This window comes from Orcinus orca, chromosome 13 (assembly GCF_937001465.1).
Source record: "Orcinus orca chromosome 13, mOrcOrc1.1, whole genome shotgun sequence".
Taxonomy (NCBI): domain Eukaryota; kingdom Metazoa; phylum Chordata; class Mammalia; order Artiodactyla; family Delphinidae; genus Orcinus; species Orcinus orca.
This window is the reverse complement of record NC_064571.1, coordinates 31,392,150-31,419,259: the sequence shown is the minus strand read 5'-3', so window position 1 is coordinate 31,419,259 and position 27,110 is coordinate 31,392,150. Positions and strand designations below refer to the sequence as shown.

The window sequence follows — 27,110 nt, the reverse complement described above, 5'->3', positions numbered from 1 at the left end:
TCAAAGTCTCTTAACTCGAGGTTTTTAATCGGTAAAATAAAGGTAAAACATATCTACCTCATTAGGTAGGTATTTTTATTATGAAACGACTCAAAGGATTTTCCAGGTGTTAAGCTTTTAGCTCAATTAGCTTTAATTGAATTCAAATTTCTTGACGTTTTCAGTGGCTATGATATACCTCGCATCATTGTAAATTTATATCTATTGATTTGATATTGAAATATTAAGTATTTCTATATCTATGTTTAAAGGATAAAGGCAGGTGAAATCTTAATCATACAAAGCATTACGATATCCAATGCCAGATGAATACCATGTATTTTAATGTATTATTGAAGGCAAAAATGATCAGGGAAGACTTCATGGAGGTGAGACAATGCAGGTCTCACATATGCGCATGATTTGAACAGGACAATAGAGGACAGGCACATAACAGGCGGAGGCACCGATATTGGTGCCTGAGTTTTGCCGGGGAGGCCTGGAACGCCACACGAGAGAGCGCCCCCTTCCGGAACCGAGTTCCTCCTGCCCCTTTCTCGTGCCTCCGGGCGAGCGCGGTGCCGGCGGTACGCAGGCGCCGCGAGCAGCTGAGGGCTCGCAAAGGCTCGACCGGCGCGCATGCGTGCGGCTCTTTGGAGGCGGTAGCTTCTTCGGCGTCGAGACTGGAGGCTGAGTCTAAACTGTGTGGGGCACAAATGGGATCCGGCTGTTAGTCGGGTAGGCATAGGTAGGACGGCTGCCTTGTGGGGAGCAGGGGGCTGGAAGGCGGGAGTCCGTAGCGTGGGGGTCCTGAGCCTTTCCTTTGCAATCCGGGCCGACTATTGTATCTGTGTCGCAGCGGCTGCGCACAAAATGGCGGCGGGCTGACGGCGGGGGCGGGAGGAGGTTGGGGGACCCCCGGGATGGGAAGGGAGCTCGGCTGCCTCTCCACCGCGTCGTTTCACCGCACTGCCCCCGGAGGGCCGGGTCGGGGCCCGTGCTAGGACCCTACTTCAGGAAGAGCCGCCTGACGCCGTTTGCACTGGGCGGAGGAACGAAAACAGCCCTTTGGCAAGGCCGTGGCGGCCCCTTCCCCATCCGCGGAGGGCCTGCCGAGAGCGCACCAGGCCTGACAGCCGGAGGAAGCGGTGGTGAGGGAGCGTCGCGGAGGGAGTAACCATTCCCGTCGGGCCTGGAAGAGAGGCGGTGGAGCTCGAGCTGAGCCCTTTGGCGAGCAATATTGTGCAAGAAGCGTGGAGAGAAGAGCGTGTTTGTGTTTGGGGCTGGGGAAGGGGAGTTGGGGTGAAGAGAGAACCTACGATCCAGCGGCTTTTGCTGGTCGGGGTTTTCTCTCCCTGCCTTGTGCGGGCCTGAAAGCAAAGAGAGTGTCACCTCTGTGCGGGATACCGAGGGCTCGTGAACTGCTCTGATACTTAATTCCAAATTACTCAGAGGAATCCAGAATGCGGATCGTTAGTGATTTAGGTTTGCGTGATTCCTAGCTTGGGCCCCGTTCTGTTCAAGGTGGGGGGAGAATGTGTACCACACACAAGAATCCTGGAGGACATCTGAAACAGATCTTTTGTTGTTTGGGATAACTGTGAATAAGGGAGACATATTATTACAAGATCTTTAGTTGAAGTAGACAACGAAGGCTTCCTCAAGCTGTTTTCTCTTAATTTTAAAATTTGCTCTGAGGCAAAATTTGGGGGGAAAGTAATATTTTAATCTGGAGGAGTTCTGAAGAAAAATTTGTTAGCAGGATCCGGCGACTTCTGTTGATTCAGATTCTTTTTCTAACCAGCTTTGGAATTGTGCACAAAATTTTTTTTTTCTTTATTTGTTATAAAGGGTTAACTCATTTTTCAAGGATGTTTCCTGGCTCAGATTTGCAATTAAAATTGGTACTGAAAAACAATTTACAAAAAAAGTGAGTTTAATGAAGTTTATACAGAATAATGAACACATAATTTACATTATTTCAACATAGCTTTAAATATTGTTGATGATTAGGTATTCTAGACTTAGTGGGCTTATGTTGCATTCTTTTTCCATTTGACAGCATTTCATATACACTATATTCTCATACTCGGTAATATACACTTAAATAATCATGTGAAATTAACATGTTAATACACAGAAATAATGCTGGGCCTTCTTGATTGTGTTGAAACCAAGTGAGGGTAAAGATAAAACAGTTGGAAGAAACCACAGAATCTCGTTCGTTTTTATTAACTAGTTTTCATGTCACACATATTTATTACCTTGAGTAGTGGTTGTATTTTAGTTTTGTAATCTCTTGTATTTTGTTATGGAGGGCGTATACAGCATATACTCAGGTTTAAAAAATACTTCTTACAATCAGGGATCACTTTGTACTTCATGGCTGTCTTAAAATTTTTCTCTTGGGTGCTCTTAGGAAGGTGATCTCTGGAAATTTTTTTTATGTAGTGAAAGAAAATGAGAGACAAATAGTTTAGTGGAAAGAGAATATAGGCTTTGGAATCAGAAGATCTGGCTTCGAATCCCTGTTTTCCTCTTAACTGTATGAGTGAGATTTGGGGTAAGTTATTTTAGTCTTTCTGAACTTTTGTTTCCGTATCTGTAAAATGGTGGTACCACTACTTCCTGCTTGGGATTATTGTGAGGATTAAGTTAGAAAAGGTATAAAAAGCCCCTATCCTTTGGCACATAGTAGGTACTTAATAAATGTTAGCTGTTACTATTGTTGCAAATTTTTCAGTGCTTAGGCAGCATCTTTTAATAGAAAATTGCAACCTGTGGATACTACCTCTTAATTAAAAAGAAGAGGCTTAAAGGAATTTAGGTTAAATTGATAGAATTTTGGAGCTGAAAGATCATATAATCTTTCATTAAAATATTTTGTTCATCTATTGATATAAACTTATCAAAATAATATTGTATCCATTTATTTATATGATTATTATGTTGATCTTTGTATCTGTCCCAGTGCCTGGTATGTATTAGATGCTCCTACGTTGAGTGAATGAACTCAGGTGGTGGTTGCCAGAGTCTGGATAAGAACACAGGCCCTTGGGAGTGCAAATCGTGCTCTTTCTACTGTGACTTAATGTATACTGGTCAAGGTTTGGAAAATATCTGTCCAAATAATTAATAAAATGCGTTATATACTGAGAAACAGTGCTTCCAGTATGGGTACCCAGTAATATATTTTGGGCTGTTGTGCAAGGAAACAAGCTACTGAATGTTGAAATGTGGTTTTAGAGATCCTCCAAACTGAAAGTAATTATACTTGTGGCTAAAGCCAATAAGCCTTCTTTGTATCCAACTTTACTTACTCTTTCATTGCTTCAACTTTATTTACTGTAGTCTGAAATTTGTGATTGAAATGAAAATGGAAGGAAGATAGGTATATGGAAAATAAGAGAATAATGGAAAGGAAGAAATAATGGTAGGGAAAAGGTGAGGTACAGAAATAAAACACAGCTCTTATGATCAGTGAGGATCAAGAGTAACGGGCTTTGTATTGAAAAGAGAAATGTTCAGGGAGTATAGGAGAAGGGGTTTTAAGGTGCATATATTTTGATGTTTTCTTAGTGCTTACCTTGGGGTACGTACATTTTGGATTATTTTTCTACTCTTTTGAGCCCCTTAAATAACAAAGTATATTTATTGTTACAGTCATTCTTAAGTTTTCATACTTTTTTCTTGCCTTACTTCCACAGTCTTCATTTTATTAACCTTGCAACTGATTTCCCTGTTGTTCTTGCTAATGAGTGAATGTTGCCAACTTTCTATTCTTTTGAATTTCTTCACTTGTTTCAAAAAAATTTTTTTTTATTAGGGAAAATTTTAAAGATACGCAAAAGCAGAGAGTATTTTATAATGATTCACCTATCACCCAGCTTCAACAATTATAAGCTAATGGTCAGTCTTGTCTCTACCCTCCATCCTGTTATTTTTAAGCAAATCCCATAACATATCATTCATCAATTTATAGTTTAGAATTTTTCTCCAAAATATTTAGAAAAGAACATGCATATCACACCTAAAGTAATAATAGTTCCTTAATATCAGAGATTCAGTCAGTATTCAAATCTCCCTGATTGTTTCTTATACACCACACACGTGTCTGTGTATACATGTATTAATTTAATTTCTATTTCTACTACCATATTGAAATTTTCAGAAATTACCCATGTCTTAATAAAAGGAACAAACAACTACCTGCTTCTTAGGTAAAGCATTTTGTTTACTGTCTTAACATTTTTTGAGCATCTGTTGCATGTCATGGGGTATAATTTTAATCATTCTTCACATCAGCATTCTGTGCTGTTATACTGAGTCTTGGGTTAATCAGCTTGCTGAGGCTCACATTTTTAGCAAGCAACAGGATCAGAATTAAAGCACTGAGTCCAGGGTCTAAGTTCTTAAAAAACGCTATGCTATGTTAGTGTTAAATTTTACTTATGGGAGTTACCCAATTTTGCATGAAGTCACTTGCTGGCACTCCTTGTAGCAGGGTGGATATCTTCAGATAAGTGGAAATTTCCCCAAAAATGAGATAATTATGGATTGCATAATGGGCTAACAGTCAATAGTTAGGGAGTGAACATGTTGCAGAAGAATAGCCAAATCCAAAAATGTGCTTAGGACTGATGCTCTTTATCATTGCCAGCTTTCTGCCTGTTGCCATACTTCTTTATAGTCCCCTTTTGACCTAGTACTAAGGTGTTAGATAGCCTGGTATTGGGTCATTTACTATTTGAATGAATTAGACTGCTGGCTTACAGGGGAATTCCGTATGTCCCTTCCCTTTATCTATCGTTTTGCGTGCTTGCATGCACCCTTATTTTTTTCCTAAACTATCTTGAGAGTAAGTTTCATGTATTGTGTTCCTTTACCCTTTATTAGTTTATTAATTAGCATAATAGTTTATTTCCTAAGAATAGGATGTTTTTTTTTGTAGTCATAGTGCCGTTATCAATCTCAGTAAATTTAATATTGATAATATTTTTTACCATATTCTGATTTTGTCAGTTGGCCTAATAATGTTTCTTATAGCAGTTTTTTCTCCCCTCCAGTACAGGATCAGTCTAGGATTAGGTAATTGCATTTAGTTGTCGTGTTTCTTTAGTCTTCCTTGCTTTGGAATATTTCTGTAGTCTTTTAATCTTTTTGTGAAATTGCCATTTTCGAAGAATACTATTTGCTTTCTTTTTTTTTGCTAGAACATTTTTCATTTTGGATTTTTTTGGTGTTTCCTCTTGAATAGATTCAGGTTATGCATCCCTGGAGAGAAAAATCAAATTGCTTTGTTCCCCCATGGTATCAGATCTGGAGGTGCAGGAAGTCCATCTGCCCCTCATGGATAATATGATGTTTGATCACATGTTTGGTCAAAATGTTTGAGGTTTTTTCTCCCTTGAACTAATTGATCTGTGGAGAGATATTTTAAGACCATGGAAATGCCCTGTTCCTCATCAGAATTTCACTCAGGATTTAACATGCACGGATGATTCTTGCCTGAACCAATCTTTACATTACTGTGATGGTTATAAAATGATTTTCCAACTTAGCATTTTCTCCACATTTACAGTGATTGATTGGTATGGTGTTACGGACTCCTGGCTTTCTCAGTGGTTACTGCCCAGTCCTTTCTTGCTTTATCTTATTCCATGTATATATCTTGTTTTCCACAGTGAGAACCCTGGTCCCCAGCACTATCAAAACATTTACTTATATGCTCAGTCCCATGATATAGCTAAAGTAATTTAAGAATTGTTTCATCCATACCACTGCAAAAAAAAAAAAGCAAAAGACAAAACAAACTAGTAAAAAGAGTAAGGATTTGTTTGTAGTTCTCAGTTTTCTCCTAGCTCCACCAAAACAGAGCGTATAAATCAAATAGTGGGTTCATAAATTACTTGTTTTTAGTTTAGTTTTCTTTTTCCCCTTCAGTGAGTTATGGTATTCATTTGAAAAATGGATTAGTTTGCTTTCAGTTTTAGCTTTTTTCCTTCTTCCCATCCTTGATTTAATTTTTTTAAAACTTTAGTTTGTTGACATGCTTCTGAAAGTCAAAATTATATAGTAAGACATACTCCATGAAATATGGTTCCCATTTATTTCTTTTCAGTCCTGTTTTCTGTGTTATCCTACCTATATTTCTTTTTGTAACCATAAGCAGATACATGTGTTTTCTCATTTCCATTTTTTATATAAAGTAACATTATATATGCTCTTTTGTACTTTGTAAAGACTTTAAGGCATTTGGCATTTTAAGTCATTTGGCCAGATAATTTTGGTACACTTAATTGAAGATTTTGGAAAACCATTTTAGGCAGATGGGAACATTTTCTGGCTCATGCACTTCATGAAAGAAGTGAACAACCAAATGGCAGGAAGGGTAGGAATGCAGTCTGACTTCAAGAACAGTTGGAACTGGTAGTCTTCAGTACTATATTTACCTCTTGGTCCTGCTTACCTATTTTACTGGCTTTCCTTTTTTCAGTTTTCGTGCTTTCTCACTAAGGCAGTGAGTATGCCGTCAACAGCATTTTGACAACAGAGTTTTATCAGTATTCACCATTTTTCTCATTTCTAGTTTAAAAAAAAATCTCAGAAAAGATTTCTTTATTCCAAGTTGGATCTAGTGGTTTCTCTTGGACTAATGTGTTCTGTTTGTTGAGGGTGGCAAAGTAATAAGCAGGACCACCAGTGAACATCTCAGGGGGGCATCATTTACTGTGGGAATACAGTGTTGTCTGTAGAGACCCATTTATGTATGCAGTATACATATTCCTGAAAAAGAAAAAAGCATCTGATTATACTCACATATCCTGTTTATCAAAAAAGTTGTCTTCCTGGAAATAATAACTATTAAATCATTGCTGTATAAGGTTGTTAATGGTGATCTGTTCCTGGTATTGTGCATTATTAGCAAGTTGATCTTCCGTTTTCTTTCAGATCTGAAATCATGATGGTTACCAATCCTTCCAGGTAGCAGTGAAGTTTGATGATGCCCTTCATGATAAAAACAATGTTGCTAGTTTTCTGCTTATTTTTTTCTTTCTGTTTCTTTGACGGTTTCATTGAGGTGTACCACGTTTTGGCATTTTTAACATCCAGCATGGTACTCGTGGCACCTTCAGAATTATGACTTGTGTACCTTTTGTGAGACATGACGGGACAAAACTAAAGGTAGAAAAGAGTTGGCTGAGTGGATCTACCTATATACTAGAGGAGATTAGAAGATTGAGTACCAGTCAAACTGAGAAAAGCACGGAATGACATGTACTCTTGTATTAACTGGCCAGTGTAATACTTGCATTCTTAGGTGTGAAAGTAAATTTTATATATTTTGAGACAAACAGTTGCTCTAACACAGGGTATCAAACGAAGTATGTGGGTATATACCTAGAAAATAATGTTAATTGTAGTTTTCCCTTCATGGTAAGATTATAGAAGACTTTTAATTCTTTTCTGCTTGTCAAGGGGATGATCTTTCTTTTGAGGGAGGGTGTTAATGAACATGTATTGCCTTTTTTAATAATTAGAAAAAACAAAGCTATAAAATTTAAATTTTATATATCTAGAATACAGCATGGAAAGAACACCGAGAGGAGTCACAGGTTCTGTTTGTGACCTTGCCACTTAGTTCTAAGGCTTTACTTAACCTGTAAACTTGGATTCACTTGCTCACTGGGTTGTTGTAAGGCTCAGATGAGATAACGGATATCAAATTGCTTTTTAAACAGTGAAGTGCTATAAAGTTCAAGTATGGGGTTTGATAAGTCTTTTCATTATGAATCTAATGGAGCCATTATGATCTGGCTGACTAATTTTCGATGATGCTTTTATATTTTTAGATTTCAGATTTCTTTATGAATATCTGTAAAGAAAATTAAGGATCCCCTTCCATCTGAAAGACTGTATCAAAATAGGTAGTGGACATCACAGAAATATCTCATGGGATATCAGGGTGATTTTTAAAAAATCTGTTAAGCCATTTCTTCATGTCTGCCTCAAGAACTCAGTTTCTACTAGATGCTTCTAAAAGAATTTGTATGGTTGACATTTTGTTGAATATTTCATTTCTTTTCAGAGTGGCATATTTTAGTTCTTGATAGGACATAGAAAAGAGTTTTTAACTGCTACTTATCAAAATAATAATCCTTCAGGAGTTGAGAATGTTTTGTGACCATTAAATATCCTGTTTTTGAAAACCATTAAATTTAGGAAAATAAAATGTTGATTGAAAATAGCCAATAGTGTAGTTCATACGATAAAGTTTGGTGTACCCTCTTCCCCTTCCCATCCATGTATGTATGCACATACACAAAACTAGAAGAAATTACATCAGAATATTAGTTCAGTGTTGGTAATGGTTTTACTGGTAAGCATTTCATTTACTACTTTTCATTGTTTAACAAACATCTGTTATATCATCAGGAATAAAAATTTATTTTAAAGGGTAAGTATTATTTAATTGCAGTTGTGTTCAGTGGAGTTAATAATCAAGAACTCAGATCTCAACTCAGATTTTTCCAAGTTAGTTTTATGATTTGATGTGTTGGCTCTCTGTAAATTCCATTAGGTGAATGAACCTCTTTATGGCCGGAACTCCTAGAGTTAAGTGAAGAAGGCTTTATAATTGTTGTCTTTATTTGTTCAGTTGTTTTCCAGGTGTTAATGCCAAATTTACCCTTGTCTTCCTGGTTCTTGTTTCTTATCACATTGTTTTTAGGTTATATCAGTTTCATTCTCAAAAGACTGAGGGTTTATTTTCTTTGGTGTGGCATAACCTAATTCTTAATCAGGGGTTTCATATCAGTAGTCCTTTGCTTGTTTTGCTTAATTTTACTTTTTTCATCTCACAAATAGTTTTTTTTCCACACAGAGAAAGAGTGAAATATGAAACTGTTTAATAACTAATAAGTCAGTTGAGTCAGGTGGGAAGGAATGATGTAGGAGAGAATGAACTAAAATGAGATTTTAGACTTAAATCTGCATGTTATTTATACATTGCCTGTTAATCATAGCAAATCAGCTGATTTTGGCTTTTGTTAGACTTTGGTGTGATAATATTAGATTAGATTGAGAAGTATGAAATTACGTTGGTTTTATACTCTCCCACCCTCCTTTTTTGTTTTGTTAAAAATGTCATACTTAATATTTAGCACTTTAATTTTTTATTTTGGTAATGTTCAAACATGTAAAAAAGTAGAGAGGAAAGGTGATAAATCCTTTTGGACCCGTCACTCAGCTTCCACAACAGATATTTTTGCCAGTTGTGCTTCATCTAACTTCTCACTCACCAAACCCCACCCCTCACTCCCGCCGACATGCACCCTTTGTTTCCTAGATTATTTTAATGAAAATCCCAAATTCATCATTTCACTTGCTAGATACTTGAGTCAACATTTGATTCTTTAAATGCCAGTGCCTCAACAAATCTATGTGGATAACTGTAGATTTTCAGTTTATAACAGCCAAGGAAAAAGTGTTAACTTTAGACTGGAGCATACTATTGTGTAGCTGGGAAGCTTGCCTTTTTCTGATCTTTTTGCATTTTGAGTTTTTTTTTTTTTTTAAGACATTGACATTAGCAGGAATTAATTGCTTCAAAATACTTTTATAAAGCACAGCTGACTTTTTGGATTGCTTTTACTTTTGGGCTTACAGAGCATCTATTATATTGTAGTTCTTCCAGGATAGGTTTTGTGTTCAAGAGATTTAACTCTAATTCTTCTGAATCTGTTAAGATAGAAAGAGGTTGTATGTGAATAGAGATAGAAATTATTTTTATGATTTCTGCTTTTACTCATCTCTTACCCTTTTTGCCCCCCTAAATTTAGCTACCCTCTGCTTTGCAGAGGCAGAGATTAAAAGATATTGATGCTTAGGAGTGAGATTTGTCTGCCTGAAAGACCCCTGCTCAGTGGAATGAGGGGAGGGAGAGTGAAACTGACAGTTAGTGGGCAGCTCATTTGTTAGACACTGTACATATTTGTATTTCATCTTAGTCCTTAACAATAATCTGTAGAGGAAGATACTTTCCTTTTTTACAGATGAGGAAACTGATGCTCTGGAGATTAAGTAGCTTGCCCAAAATCTTAATAGTAAATGGTGAATCTGGTAGAATTCAAACCCTTCTCATCTGACATACAGAGATACATTACTAGCTTAGAAATGAATTTGAACATGGCATGTATTACTGCATTTATTAGATTAACAGCTTAATGTGTGCCATAGGAGATGATCAAAGAGATTCTTGTGGGGTGGGACTTGGAAACAATCTTGAAGATTGAGTTTGATTCAGAGACCTAGGAGTATTCTAGGTAGTGAGGTATGAATAAAGTATGGAATGTGTTGAAAGTGGTCAGGAGATTGCAAATAGACCAATTTGGCTGTAGCAAAAATTTTTCATTAAGTATAGGCTAGGAAAGTGTGAAAGGTAGATTGGGATTAGGTTATATACTAAATGCCAGGTTGACAAGTTTGGACACTATCTTACGAGAAGCAGTAAAAGTGGTGAAGATTTTTATGTAGAGGAGTGATAATAAAAAGTGTTTTAGGGATATTAATCAGTAACGACAGAATGAATTGGGGTGGAGGCCAGCTGTGGTATAGAGTGATGAGAGCTTGCAGTAGGGTAATGGTGGTGGTGAAAGGAAAAAGGAAAGTATATGTTAGAGACATTGACAGGAATACGTAGAATTTTATGTTTAGTTAGAAATGGAGAATAAAATGTTTTTGAGCCTCATTGACTAAAGGAATTGGTGTAGAGAACAGAGGGTTGAAAATGGATAGTTTTGGGAGAAAGTTCCAAAGTTAGTAAAAACAGTAGCTAAAAGTTGGCATAAGGGAGAGAGGTTCTTGGCAATTTTTATTTTTTCTGTCTTCATAGATAATTTTATTAAATAGTCCTGGGGTTAATGAAGAATCACGTGTCTTAACTGAAACTATATTTTGTCTTGGTCCAGAATTTTATAGCTTTGTCAGAAACACGCAGTTAATAAGTTTAATTAGTTTAAAAATTTTAAATCATCCCAGCAAGCTGTTTCATCTTATTACAGTGTTTTGTTCAGAAGCTTTAACCTAGGCTATTCTACATTTTAAAAAATTTGATAAACACATGTTCAGTAAGACCTTGTTACCTGAAATCTCTCTTATCCCAGTTCCCTCAAAACTCTAGAAGATACTCATAAAACTCAACTCAAGCATTCATGACCTCTTCCAGAAATAAATCCTTTTATGATGCTTTTTAGCATTGTTGTAATAATGAAAAACTCTATTTTGTTTTTCTTGTTAGATTGCTTGCACTTTGGCAGGAATCATGTTTTATTTGGCTTGAAAACTCCATAATGACTGTCACATTAGACAAAAAATGTTTAATAAATTGAATGATTCTGTACTCATTCCTTTCCACTAAAATCAAAAAGAAGGGGGAAAAAGATCTATGATGATAAAGAAACAACTTCTGAGAACTTACTGACCACAGCAACTGAATGTATATTCTCACCCCATCCCCCAATGGCATGCAGGATTTGGACACTTCTAAGAAGTTTTAAAAGGAGTTGTAATTACCGCTCAGCACCTAGGACAGCACCCAGTGCAACACAGTGTACATGAACTCTGGCTTGAGGTTTGGGGTTTGTGTTCTGGATTCGGGAAAGAAAAGAAGAGAAAGTTTTGGGGAAAGTTTAATATCCTCGTAAACACCCTAAAAGTGTATGAAATGCAGAATGGTTTCATGGCTTTGTTTCAAAATGTTTTACACTGGCTGTAGAACCCACTTCATGAAGTAGTTTGAGTTAAAATGATCTAATATTTGTGTTTTAACTTTCAGCTTTGTGTTATTCTTGGAAAATTTCGCACCACTTGTGAATTCCTTGAACCTGGGCATTGCAAACCCACTTCTGTTGGGCCCATCTCCTTTGCACTTTGCTCAGATTAAGACTCAGTTGGCGCTTCAGCAGCTGAATGCCGTTGCCTCACATAGTTCAACACCACCTTATACTTTATTAAATCAGGCTTTCTTGAAAATAGCCATGTCGAGACCCAGGTTTAATCCTCGAGGAAACTTTCCACTTCAGAGGCCACGAGCACCTAACCCTTCTGGGATGAGGCCTCCAGGACCATTTATGAGGCCTGGATCTATGGGTCTTCCAAGATTTTACCCAGCAGGGAGAGCCCGTGGGATACCACACAGATTTGCTGGCCATGAATCTTACCAGAACATGGGACCACAGAGAATGAATGTTCAGGTAACTCAGCACCGAACTGATCCAAGATTGACCAAAGAAAAATTGGATTTTCATGAAGCACAACAAAAGAAGGGGAAGCCTCATGGTAGCCGGTGGGATGATGAGCCTCATATGTCTGCATCAGTGGGAGTGAAACAGAGTTCTGTAACGCAGGTTACAGAGCAGAGTCCTAAAGTACAGAGCCGCTATACGAAAGAGAGTGCCTCAAGTATCTTAGCAAGTTTTGGATTATCTAATGAAGACTTAGAAGAGCTCAGTCGCTATCCTGATGAACAACTAACTCCTGAAAATATGCCATTAATTTTGAGGGATATAAGAATGCGAAAAATGGGGCGCCGATTACCTAATTTACCTTCTCAGAGCAGAAATAAAGAAACACTTGGTAGTGAGGCAGTTTCGAGTAATGTGATTGATTATGGGCATGCAAGCAAATATGGCTACACAGAAGATCCACTTGAAGTACGTATTTACGATCCTGAAATTCCAACTGATGAGGTCAAGAACGAATTTCGGTCACAGCCAAGCATTTCTGCATCTGTTCCCGCTCCAAATGTGATATGTAATTCTATGTTTCCTGTTGAAGATGTGTTTCGACAGATGGACTTCCCCAGTGAGTCCTCCAATAATCAGTCCTTTTTCCCAGTTGAGAGTGGAAGCAAGATGTCAGGCTTACACATTTCAGGAGGACAGTCAGTCCTTGAACCTGTAAAATCTGTCAGCCAATCCATTAGCCAGCCAGTTAACCAGACAATGAGTCAGTCTCTGATTCCTCCTATGAACCAGCAACCGTTTTCATCGGAATTAATTTCAGCTGTAAGCCAACAAGATCGGATCCCGCGTGAACCTGTCATTAATTCATCTAATGTACATGGATCGGGAGGAAGTAAAAAGAATTACCAGTCAGAGGCGGACATCCCCATTCAGTCTCCCTTTGGGATTGTGAAAGCATCATGGCTACCAAAGTTTTCACATGCTGATGCCCAGAAGATGAAGAGACTTCCAACTCCTTCTATGATGAATGATTATTATGCAGCGTCTCCAAGAATATTTCCACATTTGTGTTCTCTGTGTAACGTAGAATGTAGTCATTTGAAGGTGAGTGTTTTTAAAGATCACTGTATCATGATACTCAGCGCCCAAGTTTCCTCTAAATTCTCATGTATGCTGGTGTTAACTAGTCATTAAGGAAAAGGCAGAAATTTTGATTGCAACATCAACACTTAGTTGTAATCTTAAGTAGCCTGGCCTGAGTACTGAATTGGGTGTTAGGCTTTCTGTATTCCTGTGACTGGGCACACCACATGGGTCTGTCCATTTATTTTGAGCTTCTGAGAAGTTATCCCAGAAAATGCAACATAAAATTGATATGACGTGAACCGTACTTAGAAGACAATGTCACATGAGTTACCTTTATCTAAATAAGAGAATCTGTTAGTATAAAAATAAAAACTTGGAATAAAACATTTGTACTGCACACTTTTAAGAGACAGTCTATTGTAGCCTTGCATGTATCTATCGGTCTTGAGCTAAAGACAATGTTGATTTAAATATTTTCTGATTCTGTCTGAAATAGGATTTTTAGCATTTCATGAGAAGGAGCTTCCTAAAATAACTTAATCCATAGCAAAGTTCAGTCAGGATGAATTATTCGGACCAGCTGTGGGCTCAGAGCATAGATTATAGAATGATAGAACTTTAGAGAGAAGAGTCTTTAAAAAACAAAGAAGCCTTAGGTGTCTTCATGGTTAGTATAGTTAGAATGAAGTGTTTTACAGAGGTGCCGAAGAGGAATGTAGACTATACTGTTTGATAGTAGTCATTGGTGGATTTGAGTAGGAATTTCCAAGTATGTTTTATTTACTTACATATGTTTGGAAACCACTGTTTCTTCTATTTACTAATGTGATTTGAAGATGTATATTATTCAATACAAGTGGTCAGGAAGGAATGTACTTCCCATGGGAAAAAGGCCCATGATTGGCCTTTGATTCAAGGCCATAGCATTGGTTGTATACTTTGAATAGGCCTAAAAGTCTTTTGGTGTTAATTCTCTTGTTTTTTCTCCTTTTTCTCCTTCTCCTTTCTTTTTCTCCTGCCCTTTTATTGTCTTTCTATTACCCACTCACCAGGTTTCAGCCAACAAGAATCTGATACCTAAAACTGATGCTTTTGTCATAAAGGTTAATGCCAGCAAACGAAATCAGCATTCTACCTCATTTTAGCCATATTTGCTGAGTTCTGATAAAATAATAATTGCCTTGCCCTATCACAGGGGATAGCAATAGCAAAGTCTTGAAAAATCTCAGAATAATTCATAACACTTAGTTAAAATCTGTAAGTAGTCCTGGGCTAAGTAGTGAATTGAGTGTTAGGTCCCCTGTATTCCATTTATTTTGAACTTTCAGTTAGTCATGATAAACCCAAGAAAAATATCTTAAATGTTTTAATTTTTTACCTGGTGAATAGAAAAGGTATACATTTATTCAGTAACTATTTACTGATTACTGATTTTGTACATGGCTATATTAGGTGCTGGGATGGAAATAAAGAACTATATAAAGTTTACATGTTGTTCCTAAGCAGTTTTTACAGTCTCACTGAGGAGAAAAATTATACACCTAAAGAATTTTTTAAAAATTGGAGGGTAACAAATGGTTCATAATTAACTTGTTTAGATATGCTGTAGGGGGAGAGATGTTTAATATTTCTATCTTGATTGCAGACTTATATCAGTTCAGGCTAGCATTATCAATTTACTGACACTTGTGTATTTAGCAGTATGTAATTAGAAAGTATAATATACTTTCTGACATCAGAAGACTTCTGTATTCTAGTTAAAGAAGACTAATTGAGTGACTACTGCGCTAAGTCTGTCTGGATTAGAGTGGTCTGGGAGGGAAAACTTCATGGAGTAGGTTGAAGATGGGTCTTGAAGGATGAGTAGGCTTAGATATACCCAGGGGAGGAGGGGTGACATTTCAGATAGGAGCAACAACAGTAAGTTTGAGGGGCCTTGAAAAGCTAGCCTAAGGAGTTTAGACTTGAGGTTGAGAGGCATTAGGAAGCTAATTAAGGTTCTTGATATGTGAAGTAACACATTAAAAATGTATTTCAGGGAGATAAGTCTGACTGACGTGTACAAGATGAATAGAAATGAGAAGAGATAGGGTAGGGCACCTAATTCGAGGTTCCCTAGTTATTCAAGTATAAGTTGGTGAAAGTATGGATTACTATGATAAAAGTAAAAGTTAGAGAGGAAAAATCATTTAATGATTATTAGAATTCACAGAGATTGATTGCCATTTTAAATGAACAGATACCTTTTAATAGTCAGAACAACACAATGGACCTAACTAATGAATTCTTCACTACTGGATGACAAATCATAGGGATTTGTGAACATGGACTTAGGTAGTACAAACTACCTCTCTTGTTTCTGTGATGTATCTTGCTGCCTTGTAAGTGTGCATGTATTTGACATTATAAATATGTAACCAATAAATATAAATTACCAACTGCAAATTTTTTCTTGCTAAGTAATATCTGACAGTATGTTCCCCATCTCTGAGTCTTTAAAACTATAGCCTGAAAAAGACCACAAGAAAATGTGAAATTATGTTTTTTCTAAATTGGGTTTCAGACAGAGGAGGAGCCGACCTTAGTTTAGAAGTTACGTCTTTTTGACTGTCACAGTGGGTTTAGAAACCATGTCTTTTTGTTTTGTTTTGTTTTTTTGTGGTACGTGGGCCTCTCACTGATGTGGCTTCTCCCGTTGCGGAGCACGGGCTCCGGACGCGCAGGCTCAGCGGCCATGGCTCACGGGCTCAGCCGCTCCGCAGCATGTGGGATCTTCCTGGACCGGGGCACGAACCCGTGTCCCCTGCATCAGCAGGCGGACTCTCAACCGCTGTGCCACCAGGGAAACCTCAGCCATGTCTTTTTGACTGAAATAATTCAGTTTGAGAAAATACTGACAAAAGATTTTTGGAATAGTTGGTGGATAGTGAGCTCTGATAGGGGTAGGTATTTTCACAGTTTGATTCTGGGCCCACTCAAGTCTACAGTCCTTGTAGCATCTCCTGCTTAGTAGATAATTATCACTTTTTCTCTGGAGAGGAGTACTGCTCTTGGACCCTTGTCTTACTGGAGAGTCTAGAAATTGGGGTGGTGTACATATATTTACTAAGCTTAAAAACGAGTGATGTCAGTGAGTAAAGCGGGCCTGTTAAAAGGGTGTGTGTGTGTGTGTGTATGTGTGTGTGTGTGTGTGTGTGTAGAACTGGAGAGAGTATACGTTAAGTAAGTTAGCTGTCAGCATCACCTGATGGTTGCTATATCAAATACATGTCTAGTATTAATTACATCTTCATATTTTTTCAAGAAAAGCTGGAAATCTCTGGATTTTTAAATATCGGCAACTTATTCAAATAAAACACTTTATGGTCCAAATAAATCATGCCCAACTTGATACCTGCCAGTGTGTCTGATGTAAACAATATCCAGTTAATGTCAAAGACATGGGTTTAACAGTACTAAAGACTCTTAACTGCCAATCTCTTCTAGCTTTCTAAATATTTGTATCACTGAGCAGGATATACAGACATTTCTTTTTTGCAATCCATAATGAGTTTCATGGCTTAATGAAATAATTTAGGGTTTGTCATAACCTGCTGCTGAGCATTGCAAATAGCATGCACTTATTTTCAAATAGTTCTCGACAAGGCAGATTCCAAAATTAGTGTCAACTGTTGTTTTTAACTCTGGATATTTCTAGTTCGTCTTTGGCAATGACAAACTAAAATGTTTTTGAAATGGAAATGAATAACATTTTCCTCAAGGAAAGCGTTAAAATATGGAACTGTTCAGTAAGTTTTCTGCCTTTCCAAATGTTGGAGAAACAATAAAACATTGAGTAATATGCACATTGCTTTTAAATAACTGTTTCATTTGGGGGACTGTATCTTTGAAAACTGTATTGCCTTTAAAAAAAAAAAATCAGATGTATCTTCCAGGAGCTTTTTATGGATACGGAATGTAATTTTAGGGCAGCTTTGTGACACATGAAGTTATGTATAAGAAAGCATTTTGTTCATTGTAAAGCTCTATATGTAAGGGATATTATGTCTTTGAAATGATGTTACTTTCCATTATATCCTGAAAATAAATTAGATTTGATCAGCAGCATTTTTTCTTATTTTTACTAATCTTATCCTTTGCCAATACATAGTGAGTACCTTGTTTGGAATAGTATTGGCCTAAGAGGTAGGATTTTTTGTTGTTAATGTTGTTAGCTTGAATTTTAGAGTTGTAAGGCATTGAGACTGTAGTTTAGAGACTGTATTTTAGACTATATTTTATAGAATGATACCATTCTATTTATAGAGTTTTTGGTGTTCTCTGTAGTAGTGTTGTATATTTGAGATGAGTTATTTCTGATCCATGCTTTTATTTTCTCCAAGTTTACATGTATATTTGACTTCAAAACGAGTATCCATGGGTATGATTTTTAAAATGTTTTCTATACTAAAATGTTTTAAAATGGTATCAGTGAGTTGGTATTAAGTGCTTTTATTTGGAGGGCTTTTATTTTTGTTTGTGAAAATTTTGTTGTAGCCAAATGGTATTTATAACTAGATTTGGTTAATTTTTGATAAAACAAAGTATGCTGTGTCATGTTAAAAAGCCTAATTTCATTAGTCAAATAAGGAATGTTCTAATTTGTGCACTTTTCTCCTTTTACAATAGGATTGGATTCAGCATCAAAATACATCTACTCATATTGAGAGCTGCCGACAGTTACGTCAACAGTAAGAACAATTTTTTCCTTTTTTATAAGTAGCAAATTTACAAAATAATGTTTCAGGTATGACTGCTTAATACCTTTAGTGTGGTACTTTGGAGAAAAATATTTTTTTAGAAAGCTATTGTCTATTTGAAATATTTATATACAAATATATTTAATCTTTTTCCCAAAGGAGAGAATTAAATATGATCCTTTCTTCTGACTCCTTCCTAATTTAATCCCAGTAGGTAACTTTAGTATCATTGGTTCATTCCTGCTGGCTTAACCTTCCCTTGGGATGCTTTATCTTTTTCAGAGCACATAGTCTACCCTTCTCCTATACTTCTTCCCCCTCATCCCCACCCCTTTCCCAAAGGATAAAAAACTAAAAACCACCCAAACCAAACAGTAGTCTTTAATTTCAGATCTAAACCTCTCCAGGTTTAGAACCTATATTCAGAAAAAACCTTAAGTGGGAGATGAACAAGCTAGATATGGTGCTTCCTCAACATTGGTTCTTCAATTCTCTGACCTTTTCCTTCTTCAAGACAGGGCACCTATGAAGGTGAAAAGTGTGATATTAACAGTATTCTCTAATATCACCTGGAGTTACATAAAATTTAATTGTGTTCCTTTTAACATCATTAAATATGCTGATATAGTTGTGTGTCAAATTCCCGGTCACTATACTGATGATAATAACATGTTCTTGAGCAAATGGATTTGTGGCAGATGTTTTGGTTTTTTCTTGTTGTTCTTTATGAAAATACCAACAAAATTTTTTTGAGAATATTCAGAACTCTTCTAGTCATATGTGATAAACCTAACTCAGACCAATTTTTTAAAGTAAGGAAATTTATTAGCTCATTTAACTGGGAAGCTTAAGGAGTGTGAACAGCTGAATTAGATGCTCAAACAAAAATCAGAGTGTCAGAAATATTTTCGTTTCTTGGCTGTTCTCTTCTGCTTTAGCCTCATGAGAAAGGCACACCTTTCTCCACAAAGCAGCGACCCCCTTAGTTCCAGAGTTAAGTGATATGTATAGCTAGCAATTCCAGGAGTTAAAAAATAAATAAAAACACTTCTTTCCTCATAAATTCTGCAGAAGTCCTTGGTTTGACTCTTTTGGTTCACTGTGGGTTAGTTGTCCATCTCTAAACCAGTTATAATGGTTGCAGGAATAGGATACTGTACCTCGGTTGGTGTCATGTGTTGAGTGTGATATAAGTCCTACCTTAATTGTATAGACTAATAATAGAGTTGCTTACCTGTATAGATGTGTGCACACAAACATTGGTTATCATGCGGAGATAATTTGTTACTTGAATTGGATAGGCCTTACTGCCACTGTAAGTGGAAAATCTCTCCTAAGCCACAAATTTTCCCACAGATACCCAGTGGGATGTCTCATTTTTATGAAGGTAAGGGATTTAGGTGGGAGTTAGTTAGTTGCTGTAGGTAGGCATTAATGCTAGTAAGAGGATTCTAGCTACATGCACTGCCATTAATTTACTACATCACATGGCATTTATGCCTATTTAAAGACTTTTGTGTAGATAAGCCTTTTTTTTTTAATGCACACAGGACCCTGATTTTTTAATATACATATATTTATTTTTATTTTTGGCTGCATTGGGTCTTTGTTGCGTGTGGGCTTTCTCTAGTTGTGGCGAGCAGGGGCTGCTCTTCGTGGCGGTGCATGGGCTTCTCATTGTGCTGGCTTCTTTTGCTGCGGAGCACGGGGTCTATGCATGTGGGCTTCAGTAGTTGTGGCTCATGGGCTCTAGAGCGCAGGCTCAGTAGTTGTGGCCCATGGGCTCTAGAGCACAGGCTCAGTAGTTGTGGCACACGAGCTTAGTTGCTCCGCGGCATGTGGGATCTTCCTGGACCATGACTCGAACCCGTGTCTCCTGCATTAGCAGGCGGATTCTTAACCACTGCCAGGGAAGTCTCCAGGACGCTGATTTTAAAGCATGTGCTTTCCATGCCTGCTACTTCATTGCTTGTTTTACATTTTTATCTTTTTCAGGTTATATGCTCTTGAATAGTTTCTTTATGGCTTTCTCTCTATTGCAAAAAAAAATTTAACAAATATGTTAGATTTGATTAGGTGCTTTGGATCTTTCCATGGCAAAATATATGCTACTTCATTTTTTTTTTTTTTTAAGCTGCGTTGTGTTTCTAAACCTTAATCTGTTTAGTCATTCCTCTGCTGATGTATATTTAGGTTCTTACTCCTTTTCGTAAGGCTGATTATCTCTTCTCTCTCTTTGTCTTGGATCTTTCTGAATTATGACATAAGAGTAGTTGGTTAACTTGAGAAAAGATACAGTGCATTAAAGTTTTAGTATTAAAAATAATAAATAATAAGAGCTGTATGCTTATTGTGTGCTGGGCGTTCTTCTAAGTGCTTTACACAGTGTCTTTAATCTTCAAAGCAACCCTATGAGATATATGTATAATGATTATTTGTGATTTTACCAGTGGGGAAACCGAGAGGCAACTTCCCTACTATAACACAGCCAATAATTGGCACAACTAATCTAACTCATGGATCTTTGCTCTTTTTTTTCTCTCAGCATTTTATTTTGAAAAGTTTCTAAGCCGCAAAAAAGTTGAATGGATAATAAACATTCATAGAGTCTTTGTCTTTATTAACCAATTATTAACATTTGACATATCTATTATATCTTTATATGCACATTTTTAATATTATAGTTTTTGAAAACTACTTGAAAATAAATTAGACATTATGACACTTTACTCCTTAATTCAACATCTGTCTCTTAAGAATAAGGAAATTTTTCTACAGTGGTTATCTGTTATAACCACAGTATAACACAGTGATTAACAATGATTTCATAATGCCTTCCAATACATAGGCCAAGTTCAAATTTTCCCATTTGTTTCCAAAATGCCTTTATAACTATCTTTGCCTACCCCGCCCCTACACTTTTTTTTTAGCATTAATTTTTTTTTATTGGAGTATAGTTGCTTTACAATATTGTGTTAGTTTCTACTGTACAGCAAAGTGAATCAGCTGTATGTATACACATATCCCCTCTTTTTTGGATTTCCTTCTCATTTAGGTGACCACAGAGCATTGAGTAGAGTTCCCTGTGCTATACAGTAGGTTCTCACTAGTTATCTGTTTTATACATTGTATCAATAGTGTATGTATGTCAATCCCAGTATCATTTTGAGGAGGATATTTTCACAATGGTTGACTTCTGAAATGTCCACAAAAGTTGTCTTGTAGAATATTCCACATTCTGCACCTTTCTGGTTTTTGTCCTCTTCATTAAATTCAGGTTGAACATTTTTGTCACAAAAACTTTATAGGTGATGTGTATACTTACTGCATCACTTTGGGATACAGATAATGTCGTTTACTTAGGTCCTTGTTCATAGCCATTATGTTTATATTGCTTATGTATCATGCTTCTGAAACACATTTAAAAAAACTCGTTAGTACCAAACGTAAAATAGATAGCTAGTGGGAAGCAGCCGCATAGCACAGGGAGATCAGCTCGGTGCTTTGTGACCACCTAGAGGGGTGGGATAGGGAGGGTAGGAGGGAGCGAGACGCAGGAGGGAAGAAATATGAGGATATATATATATATATATATATATAAAACTGATGGACTTAGTTATAAAGCAGAAACTAACACACTGTTGTAAAGCAATTACACTCCAATAAAGATGTTTAAAAAACCCACAAAAACTAGTTAGGCAATATACAGGCAGTCCAAACTCTATTTGCAGAATAGTATGTATGCTTTATCTTTCTGCTCTGGGCAGCAGAGACAAGAATATGTATTCTAGCAGTTAACCTAGATCTGAAACATCATTTCACATCTGAAACATTGTTACCCACTCTTGAACTGGAAAGATCTGGAAATTTAATAACTTCTGTGTGTCGACAACCAGCTGTATTTCCAGCATTGTACATAAGAGAAAGCTAAGCCTTACTCATAGTAAGTAACTGGCTTTCAGATACATGGTCATTAAGTGGCAGTACCTACACTTATACACCCAGCTGTGTTTGATTCCAAAGGTCTTGCTTTAGTTTTTTTTTTTTTCTCTTTTGGCCGCACCACTTGGCTTGTGGGATCTCAGTTCCCCGACCAGGGATTGAACCCAGGCCCCAGCAGTGAAAGTGCCAAATCTTAACCAGGAGACCACCAGGGAACTCTCAAAGGTCTTGCTTTTAAACACAGTAACGTAAGACCGGAAATGTATCTTCTTACATGGTACAGAGTAACAAAAGTTTTAAAAAATGTAGTAGTAGATGAAACAAAATTGTTCATGTTTTAACAATTGTTGATGCTGGGTGATAGATACATTGGATTGAAAGTTAAGTTTTTTTGCCTTCATAGTTTGTCACATTGTAGTTATAAGATGCATCATGTCTGCTCTTAAAGCAGGAAGAAGTGGGCAGAAGCTTTCTCAGAAGTCTGCCAGTGGTTTTGTACCTGTGTCTGTCTCATTGGTTTGAATCTATCACTGGCTATCTTCTAAGGAGGCTGAGAAAGCAAATATTTAGCTTTTTTAAGCCTTTGTTGTGGAGGCAGGCATGGGAAAAGAGAGTTGAGAATTGCTTTTGAGTTAACCTGCTAATGATGTCTGAGACAAATATCAACAAATAAAAACCACTTTACTTTTAGTAAGGTTTTGACCTCACTTTATTTTCCTGCCAGGTGACTTGTTGAGTCTGCTGCCTTCATTTCCTTACCTGGCTCTCCTCTTGGTTACTGAAATTGTATTTTTGAACATCAGTGATTCAATAATTTAATTTAATCACCATTTCCAGTTAACTTTTAAGAGTCCAGAAAATCTAGAAAAGATGAGGATAAAGATGTCTTTTTTTTAGGCTTCTATGATGTTACTGTTCCTCCTACTTTTTCTTTCTGTAATTAACCCTTAATCTCTTTCATTGGTGTATCTTTGTTTGCTTTACTGTTAAGTGTTAGTGTGCATAAGATTCTGTCCTCAGCCCTCTTTTTTCCCCACAAACTCTATTCTCTGTTTATCTCACTCATTCTTAGTAGTATAGCTGATGCCTGATTTCTAAATATCCCAGCCCTCATCTTTTTCTCTAATCCAGATATTTATTTCCAGTTGTTCTGAAAACATTCCTATGTTCCCTTCATTTCAGAAATGTTTATTGTTCCCTGTTGCCTTTTAATTATGTGCAGCCTCCTTAACCTGATTTCAAGGACGTTCATAGTTTGTCTCTGAGCTGCCTTTCCAGGTTTTCCCCCTCATAATTGCTTTTCATCACTTCCATGCTGCAGCCATACCGGTTCCTGGAATAGAACACATGTTTTGCCTCCAGTGCTTCTTTTATGTATCACCACTGTATGAAACCTAACCTGATCCATGCCTATTAACAGACCTTTCGCCACATGGCTTGTGGGATCTTAGTTCCCCTGAAAAGCAACCTTTTTCTTTGAATTCTCCCCTGAATCCTCCCACTAGATCCTCTCTTGAGGAGCACTTGGTACAGTGTAAGGGGCACTATTCATGTCTTATTCTGTAGAGTGGTGTCCCCTGGAGTTCTGCAAAGTGGGAGAACTGTCTTTAACCCCAACCTAAGCTTGTGTTTTATACCTCTTCTATACATCTCAACACTTCTATATGTACTGCTTGTTTTACCTAAATAAACGTTGAGGCCTTTGAAGTATAGGGAATGTGTTTCTTTTCCCTGAATTGCCTAATACCTTATTTATTGAATTAGACACTCAAAATATTTTACTTTGAAGAAAATATTCATATTTTAATATACTAATAAATCACTGTGTTAACTTTGTTTTTTATCCTTTTTTAATCTTTTTAAAAATACTTTTTAAATTTTTAAAAATTTTTTAAAATTTTTTTGTTTTTTAAATTTTTAAAATTTTTATTTATTTGTTGCGCCACATGGCTTGTGGGATCTTAGTTCCCCAGTGAGGGACTGAACCCGTGCCCTTAGCAGTGAAGCACGGAGTCCTAACCACTGGTCCATCAGGGAATTCCCTTAACTTTGGTTTTGAACAGTCCTCTTGATATATTGCAGGGAAAGATTGAGCCTTATAATCTTATTTTAACTGTTCATTAATATTGTTTATTCTCAAAATAGGTATCCCGATTGGAATCCTGAGATCCTCCCATCAAGAAGGTAGTTATTTTTTTAATAGTGGTATTATTGAAATTTGATTTTCTTTTAAAAGTAAACAAGTACTTTTTTTTTTTTTTAAAGGTACTGTTTTGAATAGAGTCCTGTTTTGACCATTTTTACTTTTAAACAATAGGCAAATGGAACCAGCTCAATGAATCTTTCTTTAGTTACCCCAGTTTAAGTGTGATAGCTCCCATCTGTGAACTTTTTTTTTTTTTAAGTCTGTTCTGAAAATACTTTGTACTTTTATTATTATTTTATGCTTGTGGGATCTTAGATTTGAAGGCTGGGAATGGGGTTCCCGGTTCAATGTGTAGGTACACAAGTACAACAGTCAAAGAAATATTTGTGGATGGCATAATGTTTCAGGAAAAATTGTTGAAAAACATTTGTTTATGTAAGTCATTTCCTAAATTCTTCATGTAATATAATACTTTCAAAACATAATTGGATATAATAGTGGTATAGGAAAAATGCAAGAAATGGATGATAATATTCTTTTGTAAATTAACAAAACAGAGGAATCTAAGCAATGAGAGAGGTGATCATCTGCTCTGATTGTTTCTTACTCATCTACAAGGCTGAATTGCATCATGTCAAACAGGTTTTTGCTTTATGTAAATACATGGTATCAGAATTTGGCATTGTTAATAGTCTGTTTTTAAGAAGATCAATCTGTCATTTAGTATAGATTTAAATTTTTGTTAAATTGATGAATCTTGTGGTTTTTTCCTGCACTTTGTAGAAATGAAGGCAATAGAAAAGAAAACGAAACTCCAAGAAGACGATCTCATTCTCCCAGTCCTAGACATTCTAGGAGATCAAGCTCAAGTCACAGATTCCGTCGATCCCGAAGCCCAATACGTTATATGTACAGACCAAGAAGTCGAAGTCCAAGAATTTGCCATCGTTTCATTCCTAGATACAGATCCAGATCGCGTTCACCGTATCGAATGAGAAATCCATTTAGAGCTAGTCCAAAATGCTATCGATCAGTTAGCCCCGAAAGGACATCAAGGAGATCAGTGAGATCATCAGGTACACTTATGGTTGTGAATAATAAGTACTTATTTTGACTAAATTTTTTTAGCTTTTTTGTTTGTTTGAATTTTTTATTTCTATTAAGCTTGAAATGGTGACTTATATATTACTGTCAAGATATTTTTAAATGTTGACATTTTGAGGTATTTGGCTCAGCTCTTTTTAAAACTTTCAAGGTTTTTAAGAAATGGAATGTTCTACTTTATTAAATTTTAGAATTTCTATATGAAATCCAACCCACATCCCAACCTATTTCATTCTTCTTCCCTTTATTATGTATCAGAAGAAGTGTGGGAGACTGTATCTATCCACCCAACATCAAACTTAAAAACCAAGGATATACAAACATCTTAGTTTGCTTTAGTAATTGATTATAGACTTGTCTTCGGTGAATTAATTTAAAACATTAAAAAATTATTCGTATTTTCAACCTGTGTCTTTGTATTGGTTTAGTGACCTTTCTGGAAATAGCTCTTATGTAATTCTTTTCTGAGATCTTTGCAGAGGTCTGTGAGGTCTTTCCTTTTCCAACTACATGTCTTTGTGAAGCTGGATTTTTCTTTAAATGTTTCAGCTGAAATAATGTATCCAGCAGATTGGATGCAGAAGCAGATACGAGAATTCAGACTTTTTTTAAGCCCAACATTAAAGCGTTTGGAAAATATACAGTGGTGCTACTCATCTAATTTTTGTTTTGAAATTAAAGTTTTTTATAAAAATATATTATTTATATTAACATAGGAGTTTATTATTAAATGAATTAATATTTTAAAAATTCTATTTTAGTTTCTTATATGGTAAACATTGATAAATTGAACAAAAGCTCTTTGGAGTCCTCAATTTTTAATAGTGTAAAGGGATACTGAAACCAAAGTTTGAGTACCACTGGTAGAAGAGAAGCTCACTGAATAAGGGATCTTCATGTTTTTACATCTTCACTTTTGAGTGAAGAATTAAAGAATAATAATTTTGTGTGTGTGTGTGTTTGCCACCTGTTTGGCCGAACAGTAGCTCAATGTGGTAAATATTTGGACAGTTGAGAGATGATTCTTTTTTTTTTTATAATGTGATGAGATGTTTCCTACCTTAAGTTCTTTTCAGTTGAAGTAGTATTTATGTCCTTTTTACTAGACAGAAAAAAAGCATTAGAAGATGTAGTACAACGGTCTGGGCATGGATCAGAATTCAGTAAACAGAAACATCTTGAAGCAGTTGATAAAGGACACTCACCAGCACAAAAACTTAAAACTGTCAGTGGAGCAAGGCCATCAGTTAAATCTACGAGCTCTACAAAGAGTGATTCAAATATAGGACATTGTACTCGTTACAAGTCAAAGAATCTTGAAGATGACACCTCACCAGAAAGTAAACAGGTGTCTGATAAAGCTGTTTCTCTACAACGTAAGGTCAGTATTTCTTTGTTACTGGAAGTGTGTGCATACATTTGTTAATATGACAAAGAGAAAACAAAGTTTTCAGAATTTTTAATTTTCATATTTCCAAAAGTTTGAAATCGTGACTTGTTATGTTGATATGGAATATTCATTGGTTTCTCTTCTGAATATAATAAAAGTCCAATAATTAAAGTCCTGTAGATTACAAATCCTAGAAGTTTGGCATTTGATATATCAAAAGTGAGAACATTTTGACAGTTTGGTGTTTTTGGCTAACCATACAAACAGATCCTTGTGATAAGTTTTGCTCCCTTATTGGGGAAATGGATGTAATCAGCAGCATTAATGAGGTTTTATAATCTTTGTTAGTAAGTTATTAGTGAGTCTCTGCTGAGAATTGGTCATTTTTAATCTGTTTTATACTTTTTGCAGTACAGTTCATAAGTTAAATCATTATCCAGTGTAGAATACTAGTCTCTTTTCTGGGTACTAACTTATTG

At 36.2% G+C, this 27,110-nt stretch overlaps 1 protein-coding gene across 9 annotated transcripts in view; it reads left to right on the top strand.

The window, feature by feature from the left end:
- Positions 1 to 591: 591 nt before the first annotated feature.
- ZNF638 (zinc finger protein 638) overlaps positions 592 to 27,110 on the top strand; it is an 84,145-nt gene continuing 57,626 nt past the window's right edge. For 4 of the 9 annotated variants that reach the window (XM_033400454.2, XM_033400458.2, XM_033400452.2 and 1 more), the window contains exons 1-6: positions 599 to 727; positions 11,816 to 13,328; positions 17,979 to 18,040; positions 24,137 to 24,175; positions 24,921 to 25,213; positions 26,348 to 26,622. In XM_033400454.2, the coding sequence (XP_033256345.1) occupies positions 12,018 to 13,328; positions 17,979 to 18,040; positions 24,137 to 24,175; positions 24,921 to 25,213; positions 26,348 to 26,622 (1,980 nt within the window). In that variant the 5' untranslated portion in view covers positions 599 to 727; positions 11,816 to 12,017. Of the gene's footprint in view, positions 728 to 11,815; positions 13,329 to 17,978; positions 18,041 to 24,136; positions 24,176 to 24,920; positions 25,214 to 26,347; positions 26,623 to 27,110 lie in introns of all 9 variants that reach the window. The other 5 variants (XM_033400453.2, XM_033400455.2, XM_033400460.2 and 2 more) reach the window with 5 other exon arrangements.